The sequence below is a fragment of the Bombina bombina genome, chromosome 5, assembly GCF_027579735.1.
Source record: "Bombina bombina isolate aBomBom1 chromosome 5, aBomBom1.pri, whole genome shotgun sequence".
In the NCBI taxonomy this organism is placed as follows: Eukaryota; Metazoa; Chordata; class Amphibia; order Anura; family Bombinatoridae; genus Bombina; species Bombina bombina.
Genome location: NC_069503.1, coordinates 773,816,453 through 773,829,654, shown reverse-complemented (window position 1 = coordinate 773,829,654; position 13,202 = coordinate 773,816,453). Strand labels below are relative to the sequence as shown.

Below are 13,202 nucleotides of genomic sequence, written 5' to 3'. Positions count from 1 at the left end.
TGTATCCAAATTTTTAAATGTATCTAGGGTATTAGCATTCACTACCTCCTTTGGTAATTAGTTCCACAATTTTATTGCTCTTACAGTGAAAAAACCTGTAAGAGATTAAATCTCCTTTCCTCCAACCTTAAATTGTGACCTCTGGTCACAAACAAACAATTTTCTTGGAATAAACAGAGCTTCTGCCATCTCTGTATATGGGCCTTGAATATACAGGGAGTGCAGAATTATTAGGCAAGTTGTATTTTTGAGGATTAATTTTATTATTGAACAACAACCATGTTCTCAATGAACCCAAAAAACTCATTAATATCAAAGCTGAATAGTTTTGGAAGTAGTTTTTAGTTTGTTTTTAGTTATAGCTATTTTAAGGGGATATCTGTGTGTGCAGGTGACTATTACTGTGCATAATTATTAGGCAACTTAACAAAAAACAAATATATACCCATTTTAATTATTTATTTTTACCAGTGAAACCAATATAACATCTCAACATTCACAAATATACATTTCTGACATTCAAAAACAAAACAAAAACAAATCAGTGACCAATATAGCCACCTTTCTTTGCAAGGACACTCAAAAGCCTGCCATCCATGGATTCTGTCAGTGTTTTGATCTGTTCACCATCAACATTGCGTGCAGCAGCAACCACAGCCTCCCAGACACTGTTCAGAGAGGTGTACTGTTTTCCCTCCTTGTAAATCTCACATTTGATGATGGACCACAGGTTCTCAATGGGGTTCAGATCAGGTGAACAAGGAGGCCATGTCATTAGATTTTCTTCGTTTATAGCCTTTCTTGCCAGCCACGCTGTGGAGTACTTGGACGCGTGTGATGGAGCATTGTCCTGCATGAAAATCATGTTTTTCTTGAAGGATGCAGACTTCTTCCTGTACCACTGCTTGAAGAAGGTGTCTTCCAGAAACTGGCAGTAGGACTGGGAGTTGAGCTTGACTCCATCCTCAACCCGAAAAGGCCCCACAAGCTCATCTTTGATGATACCAGCCCAAACCAGTACTCCATAAAACCTTAGAAAAATCAGTCTTGAGATATTTCTTGGCCCAGTCTTGACATTTCAGCTTGTGTGTCTTGTTCAGTGGTGGTCGTCTTTCAGCCTTTCTTACCTTGGCCATGTCTCTGAGTATTGCACACCTTGTGCTTTTGGGCACTCCAGTGATGTTGCAGCTCTGAAATATGGCCAAACTGGTGGCATCTTGGCAGCTGCACGCTTGACTTTTCTCAGTTCATGGGCAGTTATTTTGCGCCTTGGTTTTTCCACACGCTTCTTGCGACCCTGTTGACTATTTTGAATGAAACGCTTGATTGTTCGATGATCACGCTTCAGAAGCTTTGCAATTTTAAGAGTGCTGCATCCCTCTGCAAGATATCTCACTATTTTTGACTTTTCTGAGCCTGTCAAGTCCTTCTTTTGACCCATTTTGCCAAAGGAAAGGAAGTTGCCTAATAATTATGCACACCTGATATAGGGTGTTGATGTCATTAGACCACACCCCTTCTCATTACAGAGATGCACATCACCTAATATGCTTAATTGGTAGTAGGCTTTCGAGCCTATACAGCTTGGAGTAAGACAACATGCATAAAGAGGATGATGTGGTCAAAATACTCATTTGCCTAATAATTCTGCACTCCCTGTATTTATATAAAGTAATCCTGTCACCTCTTAAGCGCCTTTTTTCTAAAGAAAACAGACCCAGTTTGGCTAGCCTCTCCTCATAGGTTAAATTCTCTAATCCCCTTATTAGCTTTGTGGCCCTTCTCTGAACTTCTTCTAGTTCAGCAATATCTTTTTTTTGCGATTGGTCCCCAGAACTGCACTCCATACTCAAGGTGAGGTCTTACCAGTGACAGAATTATGCTATCCTCCCTTGAGTCAGTGCCTCTTTTAATACATGCTAGTATCTTATTAGCCTTTGAAGGTGCTGCCCTGCATTGTGCACCCATCTTTAGCTTGTTATCTATTACTACCCCCAAATCCCTTTCCTCCTGTGTTTGGCTAAGTCTTGTCCCATTTAAATAATACGTAGCCTGCTTATTTTTACTTCCAAAATGTAGAACCTTGCATTTTCCCGTATTAAATCTCATTTCTCCAACATCGGTGTGTCCGGTCCACGGCGTCATCCATAACTTGTGGGAATATTCTCTTCCCCAACAGGAAATGGCAAAGAGCACAGCAAAAGCTGTCCATATAGTCCCTCCTAGGCTCCGCCCACCCCAGTCATTCTCTTTGCCGTTGCACAGGCAACATCTCCAAGGAGATGGTGAAGAGTATGTGGTGTTTAGTTGTAGTTTTTGTTATTCTACTATCAAGAGTTTATTTTAAAATAGTGCTGGTATGTACTATTTACTCTGAAACAGAAAAAGATGAAGAGTTCTGTTTGTGAGAGGAATATGATTTTAGCAGCAGTAACTAAAATCGTTTGCTGTTTCCACATAGGACTGTTGAGATGAACTAACTTCAGTTGGGGGAAACAGTTAGCAGACTTTTCTGCTTAAGGTATGACTAGCCATTTTTCTAACAAGACTGTGTAATGCTGGAAGGCTGTCATTTCCCCTCATGGGGACATGTAAGCCATTTTCTTAGTCTCAAACAGAATAAAGGGCTTAATATGGGCTATAAAACTGGTAAACACTTTTATTGGCAAGATCGATTGCTTTATTTGGGCATTTTATACAGCTTGATGTTGATATTCACACTTATAAACTTTGGGGAACGTTTTTTAACGTCAGGCACTGGTTTAGACACCTTTCCAGTCAGGAAGGGCCTTCCCTGTAGTAGGCTGAGCCTAATTTTCGCGCCATTACTGCGCAGTTACTTTTGAGAGCAGGACATGCAGCTGCTTTGTGTGTGGGTCTGAAAGTAGTTGGAAAGGTTCCTAGAAGGCTTCATTTGGTATCGTATACCCCCCTGGGTTTGGTAAAGTCGCAGCAAAGGCTGTAGCTGGGACTGTAGAGTAGTTAAATCTGTAACCGGCTCCGGTTTCTTCATTTTAAGGGTTAAAGGCCTCAAATTTGGGGTGCAATGCTTTGAATGCTTTAAGACTCTGTGGTGAAAATTTGGTTAAATTTGAACAATTCCTTCATAGTTTTTCACATATTCAGTAATTAAGTGTGCCCTGTTTAAAATTTAAAGAGACAGTAACGGTTTTGTTTTAAAACGGTTTTTGTACTTTATTGACAAGTTTAAGCCTGTTTAACATGTCTGTACCTTCAGATAAGCTATGTTCTGTATGTATGGAAGCCAATGTGTCTCCCCCTTCAAAATTGTGTGATAATTGTGCCATAGCGTCCAAACAAAGTAAGGACAGTACTGCCACAGATAGTAAAGTTGCCCAAGATGATTCATCAGATGAAGGGAGTAGACATAGTTCTACATTATCTCCTTCTGTGTCTACACCAGTTTTGCCCACGCAGGAGACCCCTAGTACTTCTAGCGCGCCAATGCTTGTTACTATGCAACAATTGACGGCAGTAATGGATAACTCCATAGCAAATATTTTATCCAAAATGCCTGCATTTCAGAGATTGCTCTGTTTTAAACACTGTAGAGCAGGAGGGCACTGATGATAATTGCTCTGTAGTACCCTCACACCAATCTGAAGGGGCCATGAGGGAGGTTTTGTCAGATGGGGAAATTTCAGATTCAGGTAGAATTTCTCAACAGGCAGAACCTGATGTTGTGACATTTAAATTTAAATTGGAGCATCTCCGCGCACTGCTTAAGGAGGTGTTGTCTACTCTGGATGATTGTGACAACCTGGTCATTCCAGAAAAATTGTGTAAGATGGACAAGTTCCTAGAGGTTCCGGTGCACCCCAACGCTTTTCCTATACCCAAGCGGGTGGCGGACATAGTGAATAAGGAGTGGGAGAAGCCCGGCATACCTTTTTGTTCCCCCTCCTATATTTAAGAAATTATTTCCTATGGTCGACCCCAGAAAGGACTTATGGCAGACAGTCCCTAAGGTCGAGGGGGCAGTTTCTACACTAGCCAAGCGCACTACTATTCCTATCGAGGATAATTGTGCTTTCAAAGATCCTATGGATAAAAAATTGGAGGGTTTGCTTAAAAAGATTTTTGTACAGCAAGGTTACCTCCTGCAACCTATTTCGTGCATTATTCCTGTCACTACAGCAGCGTGGTTCTGGTTCGAGGAACTAGAAAAGTCGCTCAGTAGAGAGACTCTGTATGAGGAGGTTATGGACAGAGTTCACGCACTTAAGTTAGCTAATTCCTTTATTTTAGATGCTGCTTTGCAGTTAGCTAGATTAGCGGCGCAAAATTCTGGGTTTGCAATTGTGGTGCGCAGAGCGCTCTGGCTAGAGTCTTGGTCAGCGGATGTATCTTCCAAGACAAAATTGCTTAATATCCCCTTCAAGGGTAAAACTCTTTTTGGGCCAGAATTGAAAGAGATTATCTCAGACATTACTGGGGGTAAGGGCCACGCCCTCCCACAAGATAGGCCTTTCAAAGCCAAGAATAAGTCTAATTTTCGTTCCTTTCGCAATTTCAGGAACGGACCGGCCTCCAACTCTGCAGCCTCTAGACAAGAGGGTAATGCTTCGCAAACCAAACCAGCTTGGAAACCAATGCAAGGCTGGAACAAGGGTAAGCAGGCCATGAAGCCTGCTGCTGCTAACAAAACAGCATGAAGGAGTAGCCCCCGATCCGGGACCGGATCTAGTAGGGGGCAGACTCTCTCTTCGCTCAGGCTTGGGCAAGAGATGTTCAGGATCCCTGGGCACTAGAAATAGTTTCTCAGGGTTATCTTCTCCTAAGGTTCGCCTTTCTGGACAATCATTACCAGTTTGTGGCTCTCCCATTCGGGCTAGCCACTGCTCCAAGGATTTTCACAAAGGTACTCTGGTCCCTTCTGGAGGTTCTAAGACCAAGGGGTACTGCAGTGGCACCTTACTTGGACGACATCCTGATACAAGCGTCGTCTCTTTCAAAGGCAAAGGGTCACACAGACATCGTTCTGGCCTTTCTCAGATCTCACGGCTGGAAAGTAAACATAGAAAAAAGTTCCCTGTCTCCGTCGACAAGAGTTCCTTTCTTGGGGACAATAATAGATTCTTTAGAAATGAAGATTTTCCTGACAGATGTCAGAAAGTCAAAACTTCTAAACGCTTGTCAAGTTCTTCATTCTGTTCCACGTCCTTCCATAGCTCAGTGCATGGAAGTAGTAGGGTTGATGGTTGCAGCAATGGACATAGTTCCTTTTGCGTGAATTCATCTAAGACCATTACAACTGTGCATGCTGAAACAGTGGAATGGGGACTATACAGACTTGTCTCCAGTGATTCAAGTAGATCAGAAGACCAGAGACTCACTCCGTTGGTGGCTAACCCAGGACCACCTGTCCCAGGGAATGAGTTTCCGCAGACCAGAGTGGGTCATCGTCACGACCGACGCCAGTCTAGTGGGCTGGGGCGCGGTCTGGGACTCTCTGAAAGCTCAGGGGCTATGGTCTCGGGAAGAGTCTCTACTCCCGATAAACATTCTGGAACTGAGAGCGATATTCAATGCTCTCAGGGCTTGGCCTCAACTAGCAAAGGCCAGATTCATAAGATTCCAATCAGACAACATGACGACTGTTGCTTACATCAATCATCAGGGGGGAACAAGGAGTTCCCTGGCGATGGGAGAAGTGACCAAAATCATAAAATGGGCGGAGGATCACTCCTGCCACCTATCTGCGATCCACATCCCAGGAGTGGAAAACTGGGAGGCGGATTATCTGAGTCGTCAGACATTCCATCCGGGGGAGTGGGAACTCCACCCGGAGATCTTTACCCAGTTGACTCAATTATGGGGCATTCCAGACATGGATCTGATGGCGTCTCGTCAGAACTTCAAGGTTCCTTGCTACGGGTCCAGATCCAGGAATCCCAAGGCGTCTCTAGTGGATGCATTAGTAGCGCCTTGGACCTTCAACCTAGCTTACGTGTTTCCACCGTTTCCTCTCATTCCCAGGCTAGTAGCCAGGATCAAGCAGGAGAGGGCCTCGGTGATCTTGATAGCTCCTGCGTGGCCACGCAGGACTTGGTATGCAGACCTGGTGAATATGTCATCGGCTCCACCATGGAAGCTACCTTTGAGACAGGATCTTCTAGTACAAGGTCCATTCGAACATCCAAATCTAGTTTCCCTTCAGCTAACGGCTTGGAAATTGAACGCTTGATTTTATCTAAGCGTGGGTTTTCGGATTCTGTAATAGATACTCTGATACAAGCCAGAAAACCTGTAACTAGGAAGATTTACCATAAAATATGGAAAAGATATATCTGTTGGTGTGAATCCAAGGGATTCTCATGGAGTAAGATCAAAATTCCTAGGATCCTTTCCTTTCTCCAAGAAGGTTTGGATAAGGGATTATCAGCGAGTTCTTTAAAGGGACAGATTTCTGCTTTATCTGTCTTATTACACAAACGACTGGCAGCTGTGCCTGATGTTCAAGCTTTTGTTCAGGCTTTGGTCAGGATCAAGCCTGTTTACAGACCTTTTGACTCCTCCCTGGAGTCTGAATTTAGTTCTTTCAGTTCTTCAAGGGGTTCCGTTTGAACCTCTACATTCCATAGATATCAAGATGTTATCTTGGAAAGTTCTGTTTTTGGTTGCTATTTCTTCTGCTAGAAGAGTTTCTGAGTTATCTGCTCTGCAGTGTTCTCCGCCCTATCTGGTGTTCCATTCAGATAAGGTTGTTTTGCGTACTAAACCTGGTTTCCTTCCAAAGGTTGTTTCCAACAAGAATATTAACCAGGAAATAGTTGTGCCTTCTTTGTGTCCGAATCCAGTTTCAAAGAAGGAACGTTTGTTACACAATCTAGATGTAGTTCGTGCTTTAAAGTTCTATTTAGAAGCAACAAAGGATTTCAGACAAACGTCTTCTCTGTTTGTCGTTTATTCCGGCAAGAGGAGAGGTCAAAAAGCTACTGCTACCTCTTTCCTTTTGGCTGAAAAGCATCATCCGATTGGCTTACGAGACTGCCGGACGGCAGCCTCCTGAACGCATCACAGCTCACTCTACTAGGGCTGTGGCTTCCACATGGGCCTTCAAGAACGAGGCTTCTGTTGATCAGATATGTAAGGCAGCGACTTGGTCTTCCCTGCACACTTTTGCCAAATTCTACAAATTTGATACTTTTGCTTCTTCGGAGGCTATTTTTGGGAGAAAGGTTTTGCAAGCCGTGGTGCCTTCCGTTTAGGCAACCTGATTGGCTCCCTCCCTTCATCCGTGTCCTAAAGCTTTGGTATTGGTTCCCACAAGTTATGGATGACGCCGTGGACCGGACACACCAATGTTGGAGAAAACAGAATTTATGCTTACCTGATAAATTACTTTCTCCAACGGTGTGTCCGGTCCACGGCCCGCCCTGGTTTTTTAATCAGGTTTGATGAATTTCTTTCTCTAACTACAGTCACCACGGCACCCTATAGTTTCTCCTGTTTTTTTTTCTCCTGTCCGTCGGTCGAATGACTGGGGTGGGCGGAGCCTAGGAGGGACCATATGGACAGCTTTTGCTGTGCTCTTTGCCATTTCCTGTTGGGGAAGAGAATATTCCCACAAGTTATGGATGACGCCGTGGACCGGACACACCGTTGGAGAAAGTAATTTATCAGGTAAGCATAAATTCTGTTTTTGTTCCATGATTTAGAAAGAGCGTGCAATTTTAAACAACTTCTTAATTTACGTCCATTATCTAATTTGTTTCATTCTCTTGATATTCTTTGCTGAATAGCATATCTAGATAGGCTCAATAGCTGCTGATTGGTGGCTGTACATAGATGCCTCGTGTGATTGGCTCACCTATACGCATTGCTATTTCTTCAACAAAGGACATCTAAAAAATGAAACAAATTAGATAATAGAAGTAAATTGAAATGTTGTTTCAAATTGTATTCTCTACCTGAATCATGAAAGAAACATTTTGGGTTTAGTGTCCCTTGAAGTCTCTGGTAACCTACCTAAGATTATATTTTCCATTTCACAATAGGGGCTATAGACACTCTTTAAAGTATATTATGTTAATGTATCTTTGTCATTATTTCACAAAAACTAATATTTACTGAAAAGAAGATCATCAATCTAAATCTGTAATAATGGTTACATCCCTTTAACCGACATTGTGATAATGTGTTTGGCATTAGGTAGTTCTCCTTATCAGCCAATGAGTATTAGTAGATGCAACGCAACAGATACTGCTGTATTAGATTACATCTGAATTCAAACAGATTGGTCTTAACCTATTTATTTTTTTCTTAACCAAGATAGCCATATACTGAGTACAAGGTCCCTTTTTTTTTTTTTTTTTCTTTTTTTTTGAGGAACATTTTTCCTCCACTTTCTTAATTTATGCTTTTTCAACCACTCTGCATTATATTCCCCTCTCATCCTGTTCTACAAATTCTTTGATAGTGTCTAATGGTTAACTGCAATGCCTGATGTTCTAGAATGAGTACATAGTTGATGGTTACTATATAATCTACTCATGGTACATGTGTTGTGTGAGTATCTGCAGAGGTTTTTAGTCCAATCTATAGCTGCAACAGTGCTTCTAATATATCATTTTAAAGCTGTTTTGTGTAGAAGTAAACTACAGATGTAATTCTGCTTTATCTTTTCCTCCATAAAGGCAGTTTAATAGACAAGCGAGGGAAAATCCTTATCCCAGGAATAAATGAGGCTGTGGCACCTCTCGCAGATGAAGAGAAAACCATTTATGATGCTATCGATTTTGATCTTAAGGAGTTTTCAGATGATATAGGAGCTAATAAACTTTTACATGAGACAAAGGTACCAATACCATTTTTTAGCTGAGTATTGTTCATTAGTGCTGCTTGAAATGATAAAATGTATGCACTGATATATGCTTAAAAAAAAAAAAAAAAAAAAAACCTGGATTAGGTTAGTAAAAAAAACTAGATTTTGATGATTATCTTTACAGGCAGTATAATGTTTTAGCACTATTTTGACCTGGGGTAATTTGCTGCCTATGGTTGGTTTCTTTTGATGGGCTGCCTTCCTATCTGGTAAAGTGATAAATTTGTAATAGATCATATTACAGTTGCCTTCCAGTTCCTAGAGGGAAACTCTACAGAAGGCAGAATGTAATATGGTCCAAATGATCAATTTTACCTGGTTTTTATATTGTTTACAAATGGTTCCTTCACCATATCTATACTGAAAACATAAATTATTTTGTGTTCTCTAAAGAAAAACTAGGTAAACCAATAATCAGCGGCTGCCCAGTGTGTGAATGGGGGGGAGGGGAGGGGGGGGGAGTATGAAATACTGAAATGGGCATTTTCAAGAGATGTGGTAAGGGTGTATGTGTGTAGAGAGAAATACATAAGATAAGGATGTCTGCCTTTTTTTCAAGCTCAGCCCATTTAAATGTGTTGTATTAACAATAAGCAAAAGAACAGCTATTTTATTAAAAAAAAAAAAAACATAATTGAGCAATCTCTGATCCATTGTTATACGCTGCAGCTGGTATAATAAGTTATTGTAAACACATTAAGGGGAAACCAATTTAACGTCCCTTTTTAAGCAGATATGTTATGTGTGCTTTTAGTGACTACAGGGATTACCATTGACATCAGCTGTAGAGGTAGATTTAAAATTGGGAATAACACATTGGGTGGTTGACAACATTTTATATCACTATTAATAAAGCAAGGTTTTTTTGTTTGAGATATAGATAGAGAGAGAACAACAATGTAGTTGCCCTCATGATTGACAAACCCTAGTTTAACTTGTGTCTAAGGACAGTGTAGATCCGGTGGTAGAGTTAAACAGGAGGGTGGCATTGCCTTTTTGTGATTGGGAAAAGGACAGTACCTTAGTAAATGAATTCTCTTTATTTCTGCAGGAGCATATCCTGATGCACAGGTGGCGATACCCTTCTCTGTCTCTCCATGGTATCGAGGGAGCCTTCTCTGGAGCGGGAGCTAAAACTGTGATACCTAGGAAAGTCATTGGGAAGTTCTCCATAAGATTAGTGCCAGATATGCTTCCAGTGGAGGTAGAAAAACAGGTATGACGGTGTGGTGACCATTGAGTACATTCCCTGTTTTGTGTCAGTTTCAATGCTCGTGCTTGTCAGAAATATACAATATAGGAAATTACGTTTTTTGTTTTTTTATATTTTAAGAGACTTTACAATGTACTCAAATTTTGCACAGTCTTTGTATATACCCAGCCTATTTGAAATGTAGATTATTTGCTATTAATGGTCATGTCACATGCTAATAATGCAATTCTACTATATTTAATTGCCCTTTATGCTAATTGTTGACTGTACTATTCCTTTAAATATACTGTACTTGTGTGTCTGACTTGCATTACCCTGAGAAGTAGAATGCTCAGTTTTTCCAATAACTGCATCCGTAGACAAATGAGAAGCATTAGATGTAATTTTTCTAATGCAGAACATTTTTCATCAAAGGTTAAAGACTATCTGACTAAGGAATTTAAAAAGCTGGGAAGTCCAAATAAATTCAGTGTGACCATGGGCCATGGCGGAAAACCCTGGGTGTCCGACTTCAATCACCCACACTATGTTGCTGGCAGGAAGGCCATGAATACAGGTAAAGACCATGTACAAGTTAAAGGGACATTTAAAGTCCTGTTTTTAAATATGCACCAGAAATTAATTACTGCATGGGGAAATGTCTGTTCACAAAACAAATGTTATAAAATAGGTTAAAACTAGTTTGAAGCCGCAATGTTTTTTTTGGGGGGGTTTTATTATTTTCCAGAGAAATAACAAAGAAAAACAAACCAATACGAACATAAATAAAAAAAATATAATGTAACATAACATTGCACTGTTGTACAAGGTGCATAGTAATATTTTGTTACATTCTGTACATTAAGTCTTTTCGTTACCTAATAGTCATTCAGAATACTCATTTCATCTTACTCCATGGATAGAAGTCTTAGAATATCTCATATTTGTGGAGATCAACTCCCCTCCCCCTGGCTACGTCTGTTATTTTCATAAACATAATATAGGGTTCCCATTCTACGAGGAATTGTTTTTCCTTGTCTAATAACTTAGCTGAAAGTGCTGTTCTATGGTAGTGGTATTCTAATTTGCGAAGTATATGTGTAAAAGAGGGAGGTTCTGACTTCCAGTTTTTGGTAAGCTGCATTGTTTTAAAGGGATAGGTCAAAATGTAATCTTTCATGATTCAGATAGAGCATGCAATTTTAAACAGCTTTCCAGTTTACTTCTATTACCTAATTTTGCTTCCTCTCTTAGTATCTTTTATTAAAGAGCATACCTAGGTAGGCTCAGGAGAAATAATGCTCTACTAAGAGCTGACTGGTGACTTCACATATATTCCTTTTGTTATTGGCTCAGCCAATGTGTTCAGCTAGCTCTCAGTAGTGCATTGCTACTCCTTCAAAAAATTATACCAGGAGAATGAAGCAAATTTGGCAACAGACTAAATTAGAATGTTTGTTGTATGGTTTGTCTGAATCATGAAAAAAAATACTTTTGGGATTTATTTCCCTTTAAGACCACTTAGTTTTTTTTTGGGTTGGTTAACTATTGGATGTTGCTAGTTCCTGCACAAATAAAGCAACCACTGTGCAGCATGTAAGAGTGCCCGGGTTTAGAACAGTATGCACTCCAGCCTCTTTGGGTGGTTGGAGTTGAAAAATCTAACACTTTCTGATTTAAGCCAGCAAAATATAAACAGAAAGTGCATTGGAACCTTTTCACAAATGTGATGAAACATTTTCCAGGGCATTATATTTTGGGTTTAATTTAACTTTAATGAACGGTTTAACCTGGTCCTTAATCACACAGCACTTGAGCAGCCTCCCCACTAAAACATATGAGTGCTCAAATTGCAAACCCAATTACTATAAATTGGAAGCACAGGCTTATAGAAGAACAGATGTTTTGTAGGAATTGTGTGTGGTGGTGCAGGCGGTTGGTCAAACATCTACAGTCAACTCTCTTTTATATACAGAGTTGTGACATGTTACTTCAGTTTGCAACAACTGTATTAAGAATTTCAATATACTTTATTTCATGTAATTGGCAAGAGTCCATGATCTAGTGACGTATGGGATATACAATCCTACCAGGAGGGGCAAAGTTTCCCAAACCTCAAAATTCCTATAAATACACCCCTCACCACACCCACAATTTAGTTTTACAAACTTTGCCTCCCTATGGAGGTGGTGAAGTAAGTTTGTGCTTGATTTCTCCTGTTAAGTGTGGTCAGTCCACGGGTCATCATTACTTCTGGGATATTAACTCCTCCCCAACAGGAAGTGCAAGAGGATCACCCAAGCAGAGCTGCTATATAGCTCCTCCCCTCTACGTCACACTCAGTCATTCTCTTGCACCCAACTAATAGGATGTGTGAGAGGACTGTGGTGATTATACTTAGTTTTTATATCTTCAATCAAAAGTTTGTTATTTTAAAACAGCACCGGAGTGTGTTGTTCCTTCTCAGGTAGAATTTGAAGAAGAATCTACCTGAGTTTTTGGATGATTTTAGCCGGCGTAGCTAAAATTCATTTTGCTGTTCTCGGCCATTCTGAGGAGTGAGGTAAACTTCAGATCAGGGGACAGCGGGCAGGTTCACCTGCAAAGAGGTATGTTGCAGTATATTATTTTCTGAGGAATGGAATTGACTGAGAAAATGCTGCCAATACCAATATAATGTAAGTTCAGCCTTAAATGCAGTAGTAGCAACTGGTATCAGGCTGTTTATGTATATATGTGTACACTTCAGTATTCTGGGGAATGGCACTTCTCTGGGTAATACTATATGCATATAATCTTTAGCCTTACTTGCAGTGGGAACGTCTAGCAACAGGCTGTTTAATGACATTTCATGATATTTAATTTTAAACGTTTTTGCTGGCATGCTAAATTGTTTAAATATCTGAGGTACTGGGTGAAAAATTGTTTTTGGGCACTGTTTTTCCACTTGGCTGTCGTTTATTTTAATTTGAGACAGTTTACTGAACTTCCCTCACTGCTGTGGGTGAGGGGGAGGGGCCTATTTTGGCGCTTTTACTACGCATCAGAAATTCAGTCAAAAGTCTTTTTCTCTTCCTGCATGATCCGGATCGTCTCTACAGAGCTCAAGGGTCTTCAAAAATTATTTTGAGGGAGGTAATCACTCACAGCAGAACTGTGAGA

At 40.5% G+C, this 13,202-nt stretch overlaps 1 protein-coding gene across 1 annotated transcript in view; it reads left to right on the top strand.

The window, feature by feature from the left end:
• Positions 1-13,202, top strand: part of CNDP2 (carnosine dipeptidase 2) — a 71,801-nt gene that overhangs the window by 15,512 nt on the left and 43,087 nt on the right. The window contains exons 7-9 of the mRNA XM_053714863.1: positions 8,661-8,821; positions 9,900-10,064; positions 10,476-10,617. Of these exons, the coding sequence (XP_053570838.1) occupies positions 8,661-8,821; positions 9,900-10,064; positions 10,476-10,617 (468 nt within the window). The remainder of the gene's footprint in view (positions 1-8,660; positions 8,822-9,899; positions 10,065-10,475; positions 10,618-13,202) is intronic.